Source organism: Zeugodacus cucurbitae, chromosome 6 (genome assembly GCF_028554725.1).
Source record: "Zeugodacus cucurbitae isolate PBARC_wt_2022May chromosome 6, idZeuCucr1.2, whole genome shotgun sequence".
NCBI lineage: Eukaryota > Metazoa > Arthropoda > Insecta > Diptera > Tephritidae > Zeugodacus > Zeugodacus cucurbitae.
In genome coordinates, this window is record NC_071671.1 from 7,107,492 (window position 1) to 7,127,531 (window position 20,040).

General features: G+C 35.3%; 2 protein-coding genes across 6 annotated transcripts; both read right to left on the reverse strand.

Moving 5' to 3' along the window:
- Positions 1 to 1,040: 1,040 nt before the first annotated feature.
- LOC105210288 (SET domain-containing protein SmydA-8) lies at positions 1,041 to 6,447 on the reverse strand. Its single transcript, XM_011181130.3, has 4 exons — positions 6,286 to 6,447; positions 2,622 to 2,759; positions 1,342 to 2,467; positions 1,041 to 1,279 (listed from the first exon to the last, which is right to left on the reverse strand). Exons 1-4 carry the CDS (start codon positions 6,336 to 6,338, stop codon positions 1,115 to 1,117), a joined length of 1,482 nt encoding a protein of 493 aa, XP_011179432.2. The 5' UTR covers positions 6,339 to 6,447; the 3' UTR covers positions 1,041 to 1,114.
- A 6,106-nt stretch (positions 6,448 to 12,553) lies between these two features.
- Positions 12,554 to 18,569, reverse strand: Fbxo28_1 (F-box only protein 28). Of its 5 annotated transcripts, none has more exons than XM_011181142.3 (7): positions 18,400 to 18,569; positions 16,492 to 16,786; positions 15,929 to 16,400; positions 15,495 to 15,743; positions 15,233 to 15,431; positions 14,837 to 15,144; positions 12,554 to 14,725 (listed from the first exon to the last, which is right to left on the reverse strand). In XM_011181142.3, exons 3-7 carry the CDS (start codon positions 16,286 to 16,288, stop codon positions 13,529 to 13,531), a joined length of 2,313 nt encoding a protein of 770 aa, XP_011179444.1. In that variant the 5' UTR covers positions 16,289 to 16,400; positions 16,492 to 16,786; positions 18,400 to 18,569; the 3' UTR covers positions 12,554 to 13,528. The 5 variants fall into 5 exon arrangements, with proteins under 5 accessions (XP_011179444.1, XP_011179441.1, XP_011179442.1 ...); XM_011181139.3 differs by having other exon boundaries at positions 18,383 to 18,569; XM_011181140.3 differs by lacking the exon at positions 18,400 to 18,569 and adding an exon at positions 17,474 to 17,732.
- Positions 18,570 to 20,040: the final 1,471 nt, after the last annotated feature.

Below are 20,040 nucleotides of genomic sequence, written 5' to 3' on the forward strand. Positions count from 1 at the left end.
ACGTCCATAAAAGCTTTAAAAGCTCTTAAAAACTGCTTAAGTATTGTAATTTGCTTCCTGTTAAATAAATATATTCTAATTATGATTTCTATGTTAATGAAATACCTATGAAAGCTCTAACATGTTGATAAAAGCTCTTAAAAACTGTTTAAATATAGTAATTTCCTTCCTTTTAAATAAATATATTCTAATTATGATTTCTTTGTTAATGAAATAACGATGAAAGTTCTAACAAGTCGATAAAAGCTTTAAAAGCTCTTAAAAACTGCTTAAACATAACAATTTGCTTTCTGTAAAATAAGTATATTATTATTATTATTTCATTATTAACAAAATATGGATGATGGATTAATAAGTCGTTGGAAGCTCTAAAAGCTCTCAAAAACTAATTAAATATTGAAATTTCCTTTCTTTAAAATAAATATATTATAATTATTATTTCTTTATTAACGAAATATGGATAATGGATTAAAAGTCGTTGAAAGCTCTAAAAGCTCTCTCTCTACTTTCCTTTCTGTAGAATAAGTATATTCGAATTTTTATTTCTTTATTAACGAAATATGGATGAGAATTCCAAACTACAGTAAACATAACAGGTCGATGAAAGCTCTAAAAGCTCTTAAAAGTTTAAAGATAGTAATTTTCCATTGTTATTTAGATTTACAAATTTTTGGAAAAACACCTCTAACATGTTTAGGACTTTTGAACCTAGCCTTACTTAAATGAAACTAAGTTAATTTATATAAAGCAAGTATATTGGTTTCTACAACATAACAGGTCGTTGAAAGCTCTAAAAGCTCTCTCTCTACTTTCCGTTCTGTAAAATAAGTATATTCTAATTTTTATTTTTTTATAAATGAAATATGGATGAGAATTCCAAACTACAGTAAACATATCAGGTCGATGAAAGCTCTAAAAGCTCTTAAAAGTTTAAAGATAGTAATTTTCCATTGTTATTAAAATTTACAAATTTTTAGAAAAACACCTCTAACATGTTTAGGACTTTTGAACCTAGCCTTACTTAAATGAAACTAAGTTAATTTATACAAAGCTAGTATATTGGTTTCTACAAAATAGTTTAATTCTACAAAGTATTCGAATGCTACATAATATTTTAAGCACAACTGCGCTTGGAATTAAGCTGTCTCAAATTCTCCTCAATACGTTTCTGCTCCATAGCTATACGGCTCACCAAGTGTCCTTCCGGTGAATTGCTAGGCTCGAAACGCAGCATTTCTTTAGCTTTTGCCGCGATATCACGTGCGTCTTCCAACTTTTCCTAAATAAAAGAAAATCCGTTTTACCTCACTTAACCACACAAATATGTCAACAAAAGCTCACCTGAAAAATCTGCGCTGCATTTGCTGCAGCCTTCTCCTCAAAAATCAACTCGGCCAATTCCATATAGGACAACAGATATTCATACAACGCAATGCCGTACAATTTGGAGACACCCGGCAACACTGCACGCACCAGCGGCATCATCTCCTCGCACAATTGCAGCTTACGCTCCAACAAGTCCTTACCCGGTATACACATGGGATTCATGAGTATGGCGCGCAATATGGATGCAATATTCTGTTTGATCTCCACCAACACAAAATGGTTTTGATGGAAATGTACGCTGTACTTCGCCAGCAAGCTCTCGTAGGCCAACAGTTCACTGTTGGTCTCCAACAACGCCTCACCGACATCCACCAGCAATTGTTTCACCACATCCGTTGCCATCGTCGCGGCACAATTGTTGCACTTCCAAATGCCAACGTCTCGTATGGGCGCGCTGCAGACCACAAAACCGTTCGCACATTTGGTACATTTCAGCGAGCTCATGTGCGTACCGAGTTCCAGTGGATCACTGCAGCGTGCACACGCACACTCAATGCCCTTCGTCAGGCGCAGCTCATGCTGTCGCTGGCTGGTACCCATTAGTGGATTCGTATACGTATTGTAGATGACAGCGCCGACAGGTATGCGCACCGATGCGTACAATTTCAAACGGAAGTCTTCATCGAAGGTGACCACAGTATTCGGCACACAATTGTGCGGTAGTTGTGCGCCGCACGCGTACACCCCCTTCAAGGTGTTGCCGTCGCTTGCGGTCACCTCGAAAGCGTTGGCGTCGATGCGCCAGCAAAGTGTGTGCAGCAGTTCGTGCGTGACCTTGACCCGCTTGAAAACGCGTGCTATGCCCGACTGCAGTAGTGGTGTGACGATTTGCGTATCTTGCTCTTGCCACGCTTCGCTGTCGACCACGGTGGCGCCCGGCGTCGCGCTCAACGCCGCGCACTGTTCGCTATTCGCTGGATTCTCCATAAGTAAGAGTAATTTGAGCACACCGAAAATGGTGTAATTTTCGACGAGCAGATTTTTGGAAATCTCAGCGCCCGCTGCGCCCTCACAGAAGAAATCACAGTCGTAGGTATTGTGTGTAGTGCAATCGATGCAAAGCGGAAAGAACTCACATTTTCTATAAGAAATGTTTGTGTGTGTGTGTATTGGAATGGGATGCGTGTGTATGTGTGTGGGTGGGAGTTGGTGTTCAGTACGTGTACGAGTTGAAAGTTGAAAATGTATTAGCAGTTCGCTTGGCTATTTGCTGTTGTTGTAGCGTGAAAATTTACTTGCACATTACGAAGGAGTCCTGTAGACATTGACTGCATTTCATCTGTTCACACTCCCAATGGGGCGTCACGAGCAGCGGCTGCTCCTCCAATATGACATCGCCAGGCGAAAGCTCAGCGATAGCGACCAGATGTCGGCTGAAAGTGCGCAACAGTTGAGACAAATTAAGAAATAGTACAGTTAAACTGAATAGTAAAGATGCCATTAATGAAGAAATTAACACAATTTAGAAACGACCTGAACTGAATTAAGGTTTCAGTTCAAACAGTCTGAATATCATCCTAAGAAGCGTCCACAATTTTCTATTTTCTAACTTGTATCAATGCGACCCTTTGTTTGAGACTATGAAATTATGGCAGACAAGCGTCGAGAATTCTGAGAATATTATCTGTTGTCAGTCAATTGATTTCGGATAATATGTACGTGAGATCTATTGTCTTGAGAATTGAGGATTCCGAGAATATTATCTGGTATTAGTCAATTGATTTCGGATAATATGTACGTGAGATCTATTGTCTTGAGACTTCGAATTTAAGACCTTAACTTAACGCTACAAAAGTATCAGCGTCTTATTATCGATCAGCAATCAAGAAACCTACTGATAATAAATGGTTGCGAATTATGCACTAAAAATGTGTTTGGATCATATACTCATGCCAGTATCCTCGTGTTGGACCAATGTTCGTCGTATGACCAAGGTAGACGTTGGCTAACGGCCAGTACCTATGCGAATATGCGATCATTCCGGCCTAAGCTGGATCGCAGGAGATCTACTGAGCTATTTGCTTTGGCAAGGTTTAGCTTGCTGTAAGTAGTAGAAGTCTTTGCCGTACACTGCCCGATGGGGCTACAGTTCTGGCGGATGCAAATTGCCAGAGTTGCATGGAGGAAGGTGAAATTAAGACATCGAGACATTATGAGGGTCTTGTGCAGCCATTTTGAGGAGTTTGCGGCATCACAAAGGACTGGTGAATTTAACTACATGTCTAGGTGCGTTTTCACAGGGATCCGAAAATTGAGTTTGAGTAGTGTTTCGACGATCGGAAGAAGCGCTGGCAGAAGCGCTTAATATCGAATGGGGACTATTTTAAAGGTGACGACATTAATGACGAATGAATTTTTTTTTCGAAAAACGAAAATTCCCGTTATTTTTTGAACACACCACATATTTAATTTATTTCACAAATTTTGCAATGCTTTATGAAATTTAATGTTCTCCATAACTCGAACTTCTGAAGTGGCAATAGAATGCAACTTTCATACAAATTTCCTTCCATAAATCGAACTTTTTGATCAGGGCATAATACAAAAATTAAAATTTTACTATCGAGGCAAAATTTTAACAGATTGCCTATATATTATATGGAGGCGAACAAAAAATATGATTTTACATCTAAGAATTGCAAAAATCATATAACAAAGGCATAGGATTCAGACGTCAAGAGCCAAACAGTAGCAAACTGCAATCAACAAAATTACAGAATACATGTTTTAAGGCAGTAGTCTGCTTTACAGACTTCAAAAAATCGACTTTTTTTGTTTTGTTTTAAATCTCTTCCAAAACTATCCAAGAATATGTCTTTAAAATTCCACAGGCCAATTCGACATATTTTCGAAGCTAGAGCAGTTTTAGTGGCCGAGCGTCGAGCATATGCGAATGCTCAGGCAAACCTTTAAAGCGCGTTTTCTCGAGTTTTCATTTTCACAAGTGTTAGAAAACGGTGCCGGCGCTAACAAAAGGAATATATGCCCGATCGTAAAAAAACAAAGTGTTCTAGCTTTAGTATTAAATTATCTTCTATTTGAACCAAAAAGAAGAAGAGAAAAGTATTATTTAAACTACTTGTTTTGCAACTTAAAGTCATTTTTTTTTCTTAGAAAAATTATTTTTTTTTCAAACTTCGAATAAATCTGGAATTTTATAACTTCTTCGGTATTTTTTTAGTTCATAAAGAAAATAAACTTATAAAAATTTAAAAAAAACTTGGTTCGACTGTTTCATCGCACGACCTCCATCACCGGCACCGATTTACAAGTGCAGACTCCAAGCGCTCCAGAAAAATACTTACAACTTTGAAAAAATTTCAATATTTTTTAATAATAAATATTGTTTTTTAAGCCTTAAATATAGTACACTATCGTATTAAAATTCCGTTTACCGCAATCATTTCCTTCACTTTCAAAAAAATTGCTAAGAAAACACTTTTTTTCGGCTTCTAAAGCAGACTACTGCCTTAACGTATGAATATAAAACTTTTTGCGAAGTAAATAATTAAAACTGGGTATAAATCTATATCTCTTTAACCTGATGCTGGAAAAAATTATAAGAGCTGCAGAGCTAAACAGAGAAGGTACAATCTTCTACAAGAGTGTACAGCTCCTGGCGTACGCCGATGATATTGATATCATCGGAAGCAACAACCGCGCCGTTTGTTCTGCTTTTTCCCGCATGAATAAGGAGGCGAAGCGAATGGGTCTGGAGGTGAATGAGGACAAAACGAAATATCTCCTGTCATCAAGCAAACAGTCGGCGCATTCGCGTCTTGGCACCCACGTCACTGTTGACAGTCATAACTTCGAGGTCGTAGATAATTTCGTATACCTGGGAACCAGCATCAACAACACGAACAATGTCAGCCTCGAAATCTAGCGCAGAATAACTCTTGCCAACAGGTGCTACTTTGGACTGAGTAGGCAATTGAACAGTAAAATCCTCTCTCGACGAACCAAAATCAAGCTTTACAAGTCGCTTATCATTCCCGTCCTGCTTTACGGTGCAGAAGCTTGGACGATGTCAACATCAGATGAGACGACACTAGGAGTTTTCGAGAGGAAAATTTTGCGTAAGATTTATGGTCCTCAGAACATTGGCAACGGCGAATACCGCAGACGATGAAACGATGAGCTGTACGAGTTATACGACATTGACATAGTTCAGCGAATAAAAAGACAGCGGCTACGCTGGCTAGGTCATGTTGTCCGAATGGACGAAAACACTTCAGCCCTGAAAGTGTTCGATGCAGTACCCGCCGGAGGAAGCCGAGGAAAGGGAAGGCCTCCACTCCGTTGCAGGGACCAGGTGGAGAGCGACCTGGTTACACTTGGGATCTCCAACTGGCGCCGAACTGCGAAGGAGAGAGAGAGGTGGCGCACTATCGTCGATTCGGCTATAAACGGCTAAACGGTTGCAACGCCAATCACATACATACATACATAAATCTATATTTTACAGTTTTTTGACAAATTATATGTTTTAATGAAAATTCTATAACTCGAAGTCTCTCTCTGGTTAGAGAAGTTTCACTGTATTTTGTTTCCAATTTTCTTTTTATTTCTCGGAAGTTTATTTTATATATATTTTATTCAATATCCTTTATTATGGTACTATTTATTTATTTTTTTATTTATGATATCAATTATTATTATTTTTTTTGCTATTTTTTAATATTTATTTAATTTTTAATTATTAAATTTATATAAATATTATTCGTTACTTTTTTAACTTTTGTAATTTTTTGAACACTCTTCTTATGTTAAAAAAAAAAAATATTTAACAAATTATGTAACTTTTTAGTATTTTATATTATTTTATTGTTTCACTTTCATTCGAATTTATTGATTCTTTAATTAACTTTCTACCAAAAAAAAAACGTATTAACAAACCTTGGAGTAGTCGAATTTTTCACAATCTTCACTTTTTCACTTAAACTTTGCATTTCAGCATAAAAATCTTAAATGCCTAACGTGTCTTATTTATTGTGTGTGCCAGCCGCTATCGCTGCGTAATTGAGCAATAAAAAATCGGCAAGAAGCAGACACTAACTACAGCAGCCAAATACTCTCGAGTTCCAAGTGCGCTACGCTGGCATGTAAAGGACTATTAAGATTATGAAAATTCCTTTTAATTTTTTTATTTTTATTTTGATTTAATTACCATTATTTCATAAGAAATTTATTTTTCATTTTATAAACAAAATAATTATTATATATGTTTATATACATATGAGTTTCTTAGAATACTCTACAATTTGTATTATTAAAATTCGCTCTGTAAGCTTGTTGTACCTATGTAGGGTACTTTACATGCATCCAAGCACTCGATAGCTACTCCCAGTCTAGTTTATTTGAAAAGAAAAAAAACTTTACACTACACTAATTGAAAGCATGAAAATTACCTTAAAACAATATGGCCACCTGATAGAGAGCGGTTCGAATATATCCCCAGAAATTACCAATGTACGTCAGTATGATTGGGAAAATTAATATTAAGCATATTTAGCCCAAATATAATGTTTGATACAATATCTTCTTCTTCTCGACTGGTACTATTGTATAAACGCCTAAACGAGTTGAAACTTTTAAGTTCGACGAAATTATCAAAAGCTTCGAAGATTACTCATAGTACCAAATAGTGACTAAATAGAGCGCGTCGTCGAGTAATTGTTGTTATAATGGTTTTCTCTACCATCCTGAACCGGTAAGCATAAGCCAATTGTTATCGGATTTTTATCATATAACAGGAGACCCAGTAAATTATCGATTTCAACAGAGTCCTACCCAACGGAGAAGTGTGTTAGATGGTTGCAGTTAATTGGTCATGCAAAGAGTTGATTAGTCTCTTTGTCTGCAGGACTTACACATATCGGCGTTCAGTCTGGATAGGTAGAAGTTTAATCTAAACTTCTGTATCCATAACAATGTCCACTAGAGCCGGTTCGGCGGTACCGGAATCGACCCGGATTTTATTCGTCCAAACGCTATCCTTTCCATACATTTTTTTCGTTAGTGTCATACGTCGTGTAAAATTGTGATTTAATCCAAGAGGGTAGGCGTTTAGAAAACACAATGTTTCTTTGGCCATTTCCATGACAATCCGCTATACGAAACAGGAACCGAACCGAATTCATTTTGAACAAAAGATTGTCTGCTCTTGAATATTACATCTTGTTACGACCATTATTTTTCTTTCGTAGCATCTGTCATATAAGCTTGGCCGAAAAGTTTTATACACCATTGAATTAAGGGGAACATGTAGATTATTTAGGATTTTAGTAGCTATATTCTGTAATTAATAATTATTATTTTTATAATTTCTGTTTTGAACTGTGAATTCAAATATTTCGATTTTGGAAGCTAACTTCGAAAATCGGAGAATACATTTTTATACTCTCGCAATAAAAGTTGCTAAGAGAGTATTATAGTTTTGTTCACATAACGGTTGTTTGTAAGTCATAAAACTAAACGAGTTAGATATAGGGTTATATATATCAAAATGATCAGGATGACGAGACGAGTTCAGATGTCTGTCTGTCTGTCTGTCTGTACGTCTGTCGACGTCGTTTCGAAAATGGGCAAAATCGGATCATTGCCACGCCCACAAAATGGCGAAAACGAAAAATCTTTAGTGTCATAACTAAGCCATAAATAAAGTCATAAAAGTAAAATTTTGAATAAAGGATCGCACTAGGAAGGGGCATATTTGGATGTAATTTCTTTTGGGGAAGTCGGCATGGTCCCGCCCCCAAATTGGTTACTTGTATATATCTCGCAAACCAATAAAGCTATATAAATCAAACTTTCTGCAGTCGGTTCTCCTACGTACCTCACCACTCACCATGAAAATAGTTGAAATTGGATAATAACCACGCCCACCTCCCATACAAAGGTTAGGTTGAAAATTACTAAAAGTGGGATAACTCACTAACGAAAAACGCCAGAAACGCTAAATTTCACAGAAATAATAGCAGAAGGAAGCTCCACTGATATTTTTTTACAAAATGCAAAATGGGCGTGGCATCGCCCACTTATGGATCAAAAACCATATCTCAGGAACTATTCGACAGATTTCACTGAAATTCGGTATTATTATAATAATATTATATATAATAATATATTTTCTTGACATCCTGATGACACATGTGGAAAAAAGACGAAATCGGTTCACAACCAGGACAACTTCCTATATAACTAATTTTTGAATTTTATTTTATTCTTTCAATTTATAATATATACATAAGGAACCAATGAAGATAGCGAAATAAAACTTTACACAAATACTGTATATGATCTGTGGCATCACTTGTGAAAAAATTGTCGAAATCGGACTATAACTTTTCAGAGCACCGAATATCGAATATGAGGAATTCAGTGCCCCATGGTAACTTTTCATCGAAAATTTCGGTAAATCTCTCAGGTATCTTAATTTAATTCAGAGGAAATATTTATCTTCTAATAGTGTGTCTCTGTACCAGAAAAGGTTAAAATCGGGTCATAACTTCCCTTATTTATGAATATATGAGAATACCTAATTATAGCATTTTCAAAAATATGATGAACTTAATAGCTTATAAATCGTTTAATATGTGAAATATCTTTATGCCGAATATATGGGTGTGTTTTCTTAATAAAAATATAGCAATAAATTGCGAGAGTATAAAATGTTCGGTTGCACCCGAACTTAGCCTTTCCTTACTTGTTTTTACTTATGACTCAATCTCCTGGAAAAAACGAGTTTAGTCCAATAACCAGCCGAATGTTTTACAGTGTAATATATAAAAAATACTGAGTTATATATATCAAATACAAACAGCTGGCAACACTGCAAACTAATTACTTGCAGCTTATGTACGAAAGCAATATACCGATTTGTGCGTTAATTTAAAATTATTTTTAAATACAATGCCTTACTGTATGTAAGTATGTAAGTATGGGTGTGTGTTTGTATGTATGTATATAACACATTCGGTCGCGCCTCGCTAAATTTTGTCTTAATGTGATTATGTTAGGTATTTATAACTTTTTTTTGTTTTTTGCAGTAAGCAGGGAACTCGTAAAGGGATATTTTTAGTTTGAAAAGAAAAGAAAGCAAGCGAAAAATATTTGCCTTCCTGAGCACAATCACATTTACATCACACTTGGCAGCCAGCTTGGGTGCTATACATACATACATACATGCAAAGGGATGGCACTCACACATATCACAATTGACAAAAAAAAAACAAATATTTTGCTATTGGTTGTTTTTGTACTTTTTTATCAAAATCATTTGTCGTCGCTTACATTTTGCCACTACACGATCCTAAACAAAATAATCGAAACACCGGCGAAATGAAATGTGTGTCGTCACAATCATCGTTCATCGCCATCTTAGAAAATGGTTAACGAATAGGTATTTTATACGCCATAGCAGTCCACCATCATCAATAACTGTTGCGGAATGGCCGCCACCAAATACTAACTTAATGTTGTTGCGGCTTGTTGTTATTTTAGTATAAGAACAGTTCAATGTGTAGCACTGCCAACTCAAGTCGGGAAGACACAATTTGTATTTAATGTGAAATAGTAAATACTAATTACTAAATAAAAAGCGTTTAGCCTATTCTAAGCCCATAACATTAGATATACCATGGCAACTCGTAGTATAACAATTTTTGTGGACTATCTTGGTAGGCCACCTGCTTTATGCTCAAATTGAATTATGATTAATTCATGATTGTGTCGAGTGATCTAAGTAGAGGTACTTTTTTCAATTGCCTTTTGCCTTTTTTAACAGATCACGTGTGAGTCGTCGCAGGGAAGATAAAACAGCCGCTGAGCAGCTGAGAGTGTACACGAATATCATAGAGAGTCGATTCGGCGCTGTTCGCAGCAACTCAGATACACGTACGATCTTAAATTTATGTCGAGATCTTAAATTGAAAGCGTACTTAATAAAGCTTGTGCAAGAACTGAAACCGCTCGTCCTTCCCAAGCTACATCGCTTCGCGCTATGAACTTTTGGAAAGTTCCAAGAAGATCCGACGTTTTCGAGTCAAATTCTGTTCAGCAAGGAGGCCCATTTCTGGCTCAATGGGTATGTAAATAAGCAATATTGCCACATTTGGGACGAAAAGCAACCTGAAGACATTCAAAAGCTGTCATTTCATCCGGAAAAACAACGGTGTGGTTTGTGGGCCGATGGCATCATCGGTCCATATTTCTTCAAAAATTATGCCGGTCAGAACGTAACCGTCAACAGCGACCGTTATCGCGCCATGATAACCGACTATTTGATGCCAGAAATTGATGCTTGTGATCTCGGCAACATTTGGCAACGACAAGACGGCGACACATCCCACACATCGCATCAGTCAATGGATTTATTGAGAGAACACTTCGGTGAGCAAATAATTTCACGCTTTGGACCGGTCGCTTGGCCACCAAGATCATGTGATACCACACAGTGAGACTTTTTTTGTGGGGATTTTTTTTGATGGGACAATTCCGCTTCGATTCAGACCTTGGAGCGAAACATCATGCGTGTCATTCGCCAGTTACCAATCCAAATGCTCGAACGAGTCATCGAAAATTGGACTAAACCGATGGACCAACTGAGACATAGCCGCGGCCAACATTTGAAAGAGATAATCTTTACAAAATAAATGCCAAAGAATTTTCTTTCGAATGATAAGAAACATTTCTTATTAAATTTGAATCTTTTGTGTTTTTTTTTTAAGTAACGAACCTCGAAATGAATCACCCTTTATAAGCTAAGCTCTGTTCAACGTATCGAATGGCTAAAAGTGTACTATTCCACATTTTTGTAATTAAAGATTTTGCGCAATTATTACCAAAGCTTTAAGAGCTTACGCCACCCTGAAATTAAATTTTTTTTTTTTTTTGCTTATTTTCAAAGTTTATATTCTAACGAGTATTTGAGTGTGATATGTCTTCGAAAACAATGTCTCAATAATTACGAAAGTTAAACCCCTTTTTTCGAGACGGTGTACACGATAACTCAAAAACTATTCAACCGATTCACTTGAAAATTAAAATAAATCTTCCTAAATAGATTGTCCACAAAATGACGTGGTTATTTTTCGATTGTATAATTTTAAACTTTTTTATCCAATTTATTTATACGCTATTTTGAGTCCAAAACAAGAAAAAACGCAAAGTTCGGCTGTACCGAAGCTAATATATCCTTCACATGTGCATTTCTTTTAGACACATAGTTAGTTTAAGCAAATCTAAAGACGTAAGTAAAAAAAAAGAAGACATTTCACTAATTCTTTTTAGCCGGGTTATTTGCTAGAAACATTAAGGTTATATATGTAGTTAAGCGATCTGAACAATTTCTTCGGAGATTATATTATTACCTTAAGCAGTAATCCATGCCAAATTTCGTGAAGATACCACGTCAAATGCGAAAATTTTCCATATAAGCCATTGATTCCGATCGTTCGGTTTGTATGGCAGCTATATGCTATAGTGAACCGATGTGAACAATTTTTTCGGAAATTAAATTATTTCTATGAACAATAACTCACACCAAATTTCGTGAAGATATGTAGTAAAATGCGGAAGTTTTCCATACAAGCCCTTGATTCCGATCGTTCAGTTTGTATGGCAGCTATATGATATAGTGGTCCGATATCGGCAGTTCCGACAAATGAGCAGCTTCTTGAAGAGAAAATAGCATCTGCAAAATTTCAAAACGATATCTTAGAAACTGAAGGACTAGTCCGTATATATACAGACAGACAGACAGACGGACGGACAGACAGACAGACGGACATGGCTAAATCGACTCAGTTCAACATACTGATCATTTATATATATACTTTATAGGGCCTCTGACGCTTCCTTCTGGGTGTAACAAACTTCGTGACAAACTTAATATACCCTGTTCAGGGTATACAAAAATGTTTGAGCCCAGAAAGAATTGGTGCATTTTTTTAAATATTTATACAGCTTAATATGTGTATTAAATTAGTAATAAATGCAAAGTGCTACCTAAAATAGTTGTAATATAAAAATATACATTTTAACATTTCACCAAAGAAAATACATTGTTTTTTTTTTTTGATTTTGAATAATTTTTATTTCATACACAGAAAACTTAAAACTGTTAAAACGCCAATTTATCTTTCATTTAAGTTTCAAACTACAGTTCTTTTTGTTTTCTTTGCTTTGCTTTACTTGGTTTGTTTTTTTTTTGTAGGTTTGTTTAGGCAAAATAAAATCAAAAATATGAGTAGTTGGCGTTTTTTTCTTTCTCTCTTTCTTTCCGCTAAATATTATTTTAATGAGAAAAAAGTATTTGCGAACAACATACAATTTGTAATGTTTGTGTTGTCCTTACTATTTGCTGGCTATTGTTTTTTAACCAATTCCAATTTTATGTTTATTGTATTTTGGGGGTATATGTATAGTTTGATTTTTAAACACATAGTTTTTGCTTTAAGAGTCTACATACAATGTCTCCTATGTCTTTGCATATTATACCGCTGCGCTTCTTTCAAACGTTTGTAACATTTTGTGTGTTGTTGTTGTTATATAATAATTAATATTATATTTATTAATAAGTGTACTTTACAAAATGTGTTTGTGTTTGTGTGAAAGTGCCGTCAACTATAGTTGAGACGTTGAGACGTTTTTGAAGACTGTATTATTAGTTGTGTTTTGAGTTAATAATTTTCAGTAAAAATTTACAATGGAAAATTAGCATTAAAAAAAAATTATCACGTTGCCTACGAAGTTAGAATTTATCATTTCCAACTGAATACATATAAGTATGTATGTATGTATGTACTTATACACGTATAACTGCATTAAATGATTTAAATTATAAGCAAATATATATGTGGATGTGTGGGTGAGTGTTACAGTTTGTTAAATAGAAAACCACAAAGCCAACTGCGCACTATTGCCGTTACTGCCGGTACAGCCATTCCTTCTTACAATTATAATATGTTTTTTGTTTGTTTTCCATTTCGGTTACGGTAGCAATCTAATTTTTCACTTTTCCACTGCTAGTTTTTCGCTTTCTACCTTCTCGCTTATTTTGTATGTATGTATTCGAATAGTAAAAGGAAAACACTACAGTAAAAGTGTTACATTTAAAATATTATAATTAATATGATTATTATTTACTGCGTTTGCCACTACCATTTAAACATCTCGTGGCTTTTTGTACTCTACGTGCTTTTTTTGTATCGTGTGAGGTGATGGCTTGCAAGCTGACGACATGCTCCACCGACAGCTCCTCAGACACAGCGCTACCACCACCATGGCTCTCTATGGCCGCGGATAGTGTTGGCGTGCCATTTTCAACATTCATTTCAACGCTGCTGTCTTCTTTGGCTGCCGCCGTGTACACACCATTGCAGCTGCTACCACCACCACCACCCTTGGTGGCTAACAACATGGCCGGACTAACGATGACGCTCCTATGTGTACGTCCACCACCACCACCACACAATGCTTGTGGCAATTTTATGCTATTAGCATCCTTCTCATTGCTGCCACTACAAGTGGTCGGCTCAACAGTCACATCAACAGCACTTGTAACTGCATCGGAAAACGTTTTAGAATTTGTTGTGGTCGGATTAGTTGTTTGTTGCAGACCACACCAATTGCTGCTGGCGCAAGCATTGGTTGCCGTCGTACGTATTATATTGCTGCCACACACATAATTCAGGCGATTTGTCATTTCGCTTGGCAGCGACTGCGTAACAACGCCATGCATGCGGCAATCACCGGCGGCATGATCGGTGGCATTGCAAAAATCTTTGAAATTTCCATTACCATTGCTTGTTGTTGTTGTTGCATTCGTATGTGCGCCCGCTGACTGATTGTCACTCGTTGCACTCAGCTGACAGCTGCAACAATTGGCGTTATTATTACCACTATTGCGACCGACGCTAGCGTAAACATTGAATGCGCTATGCCCATCATTGCATAATGTAGGCAACGAATTGTTGGACGTGGCACTAGCACTGTAATGTTGGCGTTTCAGCTGATTCTTTGTCACCGTGCTGCTAACAGCCAACAATTTGGCGGTGGTCTCTCTATCCGGAAATGCAAATACTGTTGGCGATTGTGACGATTGGGGTGTTGGTATTGCTGTCACGGCGTCACTGTGTGCATCACGCTCAATATCGGTGTCATCGCTTAAATTGAGTATTATATCCTCCGGTTTAACGCCTTGATTGATCAATGCTTGAAAATCTTCGGGCGGCGGCATAAGCGGTGCCAACTTTTGACCACATGCTGTGCAAATCGGTATGGCTGGACTCTTGGAGCGCCAATATTGCAGTTCGGTTTTACACTTATTGAGTTCCTGCAATATGATTTTCAAATAGGAATATTAGAGCAATACTAGAATACGTTGAAAATAAATAAATTTGAATTTGCTTTACAACTGCAATTACTTCATTTTCTTTGTTTGTACCTGCAATAAAGTGGAAAATTTACGTGCCATCTCTTCGTTTTTCTTATCATTCTCGTCCAAGCGATTGGCGTACTCCAATGTTTGTTTCTGCTGTTCGGCCAATAATTTTTGTTGTTCGGCAATTTGTTTGCCCTGTTCGGACGATTTACGTTTGCAAGTGCGCAGCTCATTTCGCAATACGGACAACTGGTTGTTGTATATTTTCATGCCCTGCTTGATTTTACGTATACCCTTACGTAGTACCATGTTGCTTTGTGGTGGTGACGTTGAGGCGCTATCCGCATGATCGACAGATGCAACTAAAGCAGCTGTAGAAATCAAATGCACACATATGAATACATCTAGATCTATGTACATACTTAATACTCCAATTTTACTTCATTCACACACACTTACGTCTTTTTGTGGTGGTGGGCAATTTAAAAAAGTCCTTATTAAAGTAAGCTATATCGGGCAAAGTTTGTTCAATACGATCCCTGAAGTATTCCATGGCCATTGTAGAGAGATCAAAAAGTTCATCGGTAACCCGATAAGGACGCTCCAGGCGCGGTGTATTCCTTATGTATGTTAAAATATTGTATACTTCATCTAAAATCTGTAAAGAAATGATTAAACAATTACAAATAATAATAAATTTTAATGGGGAGGAAAAACTTACGGCTCCTGGAAAGAAACAACAGTGGCCACGTTCGATATGTTTACCAAAAGTCATTTGCAACAGCGACAAACGCATATAACATGTCTCAATTATATCACATTCACATGCCAATGGATGATTGCGACGCGCAGATTCACGACGCGGCATATTCGCTTTAATGGCATGAAAGCGATTATATGTTTGCGTAATAAGACGTGAAAATGTGGAATTCAAAACGTCCATACAAACGTCGTTCATACGGCGTGAAACCTGGTAAGCGCAGAAATAAAAGTGAATTTAGTTAGGTTAGGTTTTTAGAAAAGCCAACTTTTTTACATTGAATACTGTTAACTTTTTAAATTATTTTAAGAAAAAAAGAAGTAAATAAGTTATTAAAAATAATTAACGATTAATCTAGTTGAATTTGAAGCAAATTATGCCATAATAATACTTACTACTCTCATTTGGCCAACTTTGCGATAGCCTGTATAGGCAAATATTTTGGCTAAAACTTCGATGGGCATATCAAGTAACTGCACTGTAACTGTTTGTTCATTTGTGGCAGAGCTGGTGGCTGTGTCATTCGTTTTAACCAACTGTTGTTGTTGGTTTTGTTGTATGTTCTGCTGATGACCACATTGACGTGTAGTAATTGTATACACACTATTACCAATGTTTGGTGCTGCTCCTGCTATCATACCACGTTGGGTTTGTGTGGACATTGTGTTGAGTCGGGCGGAATCTGAAGTGGCAGAATTTTGATTGAGTATGCCGCTGCTGCCACCACTTGTGGCCATTTGACGCGTGGATACCATTTCGCCAATATAAATGAAAGCGTTAGTTGTACACGTTTAAATATACACTTTTCATGTGTAGCGTTATATATTTTGAAACAAGAAAATGTGACTTGAAATGTCGCGCTGGGAACTGTAAAAGATAATTTATGACAATAAGTTGCAGCTTACCAATATATAGCGTGCTATTAAAATTATAATTCATTTACTTGATTTCAACTCACATTATGTTAACATTGATTTCATGAATTACTGGTAATGATATATGTATGATCAATTGGCTTTTGGTGATATTGATACTGTTGTTGCTGATTTGTTTACAGTTGCAAATTGCTGCTGCTGCTGCTGCTTCAAAATGAATTTGACGTCCAAATTATGCTGTTGCTGTTGTTTTAGCTGCTGCTTGGCTCAGCAATTTTTCATGTGATCACTTCCACTTTACCAGCATTGCGTGCCGTTTTGGAGCCGCCGTCTCCACTACGTTCTCACTTTATTTAACACTCGTATCGCACTAACAATCTACATAGTTATATGTGAATATACATTAATATAAAAATGGTTGTAAGTTGTGTGTATGTGCTATTTGTACACATACATAATTTATAATGTACGAGAGTCTCTATCAAATGTATACATACATGACGCACATATCTTATAGTAATTATTGTATGTAGTATGTCTGTGCATATGTACATTTAATCGGTGAATGTGCAGTATTAAATACCTGAGACATGAATGCTCATATTCTATAGAAGCATACAAACATATTATATGCATAAATAAATGCATGCACACATATTATCCAGTTCATTTGTAAATTGCATAGTAGAATTAGTAAAAGTCATTGATAGCAAATACATAAAAATATATTACATGAAGGGAAAAGGAGCACTACTAATTGCCAAAACGATGGAGGTCCATGGTACATGGTAAAATCACTTGTTCTGGTTCTGGTTTTATATATGTTTCATATGCATTAGCAACAAAAATTAAGGAATACACACACATATATATAGTTTTTTATATCCGTGATTAAGAAGTTAACAATTTCCGCCATGGCCAGTATATCAAATTTTTATTGTTTTATTGCTTTTGTCAACTCTAAATACGACATCACAATCTTCTTAGCACAATAGAAATAATTAAAATATATAGAAATTCTTTTGACAAAACTCGTAGCCAATATCTATCCGAAATACCTCTTACTTTATTGAATTGTGAGTTCCTATTCCAAATGACAGTTTCGTTCTGTTCACAATGCTTTCCTTTGCTACTATGTCGAGCTATTTTACGTCGTTTACAGCTCTGCTCTGTTGAAGTCTATTGAACCCCTCATCGAGACTTCTTGTAAAATAAAATCATTACCCCCCTTAAACCATACAAAAGACAAGGAATAAAAAAACGAACACGAGAATGACAGTCTACCGCAAAAATAACAACCGATAAAACTTAAATAAAAGCAATGCAGCAATGATAACGAACATGAAATAATAAATGATATAAAAAGGAAGAAAACAATGAAAGCAGTTGGTGATGCCAGTTTCTTACAATTTTGTTAATAATAAAAACAATATAACTTAATTTAATTAAATACGTCTTCAAACTCAGTTCTGTCATTTTTTTAAACATGCTTTCTATTCGATTATCAAAAGCTTAATTACTGTTGAATATATTAAGATACAAAAAAACATTAATGTTTTATAAACTAAACTCTGTATCAATCATTTATTTAAAGTGATTATACACACACTGTTTGAAATATTTTTTAACAATCCATTAGATTGTAAATGTACCAATACCCCGCAAGTTTACTTATCCTAATCCACTAGTTCATATGGCAACACCTTTGTGGACCAATGACGCTTTCGCTCTCCTTTTTATATTTCTGCACTTTTCTTTTCTTATATTTTCCTCTTCCTGGTTATTTTTTCTATACTTTATCCCTATACTCTTCGTTTTTTCAAATATGTACATATTAAAAATTTTATTTTAGAGATTTATATTTTTTTTCGATGGATCATTACATATATAAATATGTGAAAAGCTCCCTTTTATTAACACCGCATCATTCACTTTTAAGCTAACAAATCTCTTTAACCTAAAAGCTATATGTACCATTCAATTTTACAAACATTTATCCAGCAATGTTCATCTTTAGTTCAACACAATTCACTTTTATTTTACACTTTTAATGTCATTCTCACTTTGATCTTGGTTAATTATTTTAACTATGTAATTAATTATAACTAGACGGAAGCAAAGAAGCCAAACCGAGGTCGAAAATGAAATAAACCAAGAGCAACAGAAAATTGAAAGCCAACTAAATTTACAAATAGTAGTTTGCACAGGGTTTCCTGTTATCACAAACTCAAAATTTTTAAAGAGAAATACTCATAAAACCATTTTCAAAGCAAACTCATACTAACGTTTTGATACCGTTAATTCGTTATAGAAAAGTTGTGTATTATAATTACTGTATCACCTTAAAAAATATTTTATAAATTGAGCTTTCTATAAAGAGTGGGACAATTTCATACAACTCTGGTATTTATGGAAAGCAGAGGCCCATTTTCAACTCTTGGTTTGTTTACGAAAATGTTGAAAAGAAAAATGCCAAAATCTGTACGGTGTTACCAAGTCTGCACAAATTCGTAACAATTGTGAGATTAAGCTCGACCATTGTTTGTAAGATATATTTAACACAGCCTACATTTTCCAACAACAACAAGTACCCTTAATATGTAAATTTGAAATTGGTAAATTAAATTTTACACTATTTTATATGGATAAAATAATTCAAATTAGATATTACTTGTAAATAGCATCTCAAAAAATCTCCCACAGTTGTATTGGTCAATAAATATATTTTTATTTATATACATAATAATTTTCATTTTAAAATACTTTTAACAACATTTATACATATCCACCTAAATGCTAAATAAAAATGACTAATTTGTGCAAATATTCACGCAATATTTAGAAATGAATTTCAAATAAACGCTCACAGAAGTAATGTAAGGAATAACGGTCAATTTCTTCTTTCGGAAAACACGCCTGTGTAATAATCATTTTGTCTTCATAATTTTCCACATACTGCTAAAATAATTAAAAAATATATATTTATTATAATTATCAAAATATCATACGTCTACTAGAATATAGAAAGGCCCAATCTACAATACTTAGCTTTACATCAATTAAAAAAAAAATCAGTCAAAGCCTTTCTAGATTTTAGTAATCCTAGCAATCACATAATCACCTTCTTGATGTCGTCTTCATTTGGTTCGAAAGTAAAACATTGCACCTCTAATCGAGAACCTGTTTCACTTTTGTCTCGTAGTAGTTTATAAAGTTCTTTCAAACTCAGCTCTTCATTAACCCATTCCATCGGTATACCGAGTAGTTGCAGGTTTTTACAAGCAGCGATAATTTCAAATATATTTAAATCCAAATATTCTTCGTCGAAACTTTGCAAGCCGTTGTTATTTACGGGTAAAATACTTTTTATATTTATCAGTAGCAATTCCTTCAGGTTTGTTAAGCTCTCTTCCAAAACGTCTTTATCGAAACGGCTCACTAAGCGGTCCTTCATAATCCATTTTCTTAAATTTGGCATTTTTGATAGAATTTGCATAGGGAAATAACTTATAAAACTATCGCTAATCAGTGTATGTATTCTCAAACCAAATATTTCAACAATTTTATTGTAAATATGCTCATATCCACGATCGTTGGAATGTATAAAGCAACCAATTAATTTTAGATTTCGT

What these genes read in the sequence shown, in the direction of transcription:
- LOC105210288 (XM_011181130.3), bottom strand. Translation starts at nt 6,338, where the DNA reads ATGCAAAGTTTAAGTGAAAAAGTGAAGATTGTGAAAAATTCGACTACT. An exon ending in AAAAATTCGACTACTCCAAG is followed by an intron (nt 2,760 to 6,285) that starts GTTTGTTAATAC and finishes GCGCACTTTCAG; the next exon opens with CCGACATCTGGTCGCTATCG. An exon ending in ATGCAGCGCAGATTTTTCAG is followed by an intron (nt 1,280 to 1,341) that starts GTGAGCTTTTGT and finishes TCTTTTATTTAG; the next exon opens with GAAAAGTTGGAAGACGCACG.
- Fbxo28_1 (XM_011181142.3), bottom strand. Translation starts at nt 16,288, where the DNA reads ATGGTATCCACGCGTCAAATGGCCACAAGTGGTGGCAGCAGCGGCATA. An exon ending in GCCCACCACCACAAAAAGAC is followed by an intron (nt 15,145 to 15,232) that starts GTAAGTGTGTGT and finishes TGATTTCTACAG; the next exon opens with CTGCTTTAGTTGCATCTGTC. An exon ending in AATTTTCCACTTTATTGCAG is followed by an intron (nt 14,726 to 14,836) that starts GTACAAACAAAG and finishes ATCATATTGCAG; the next exon opens with GAACTCAATAAGTGTAAAAC.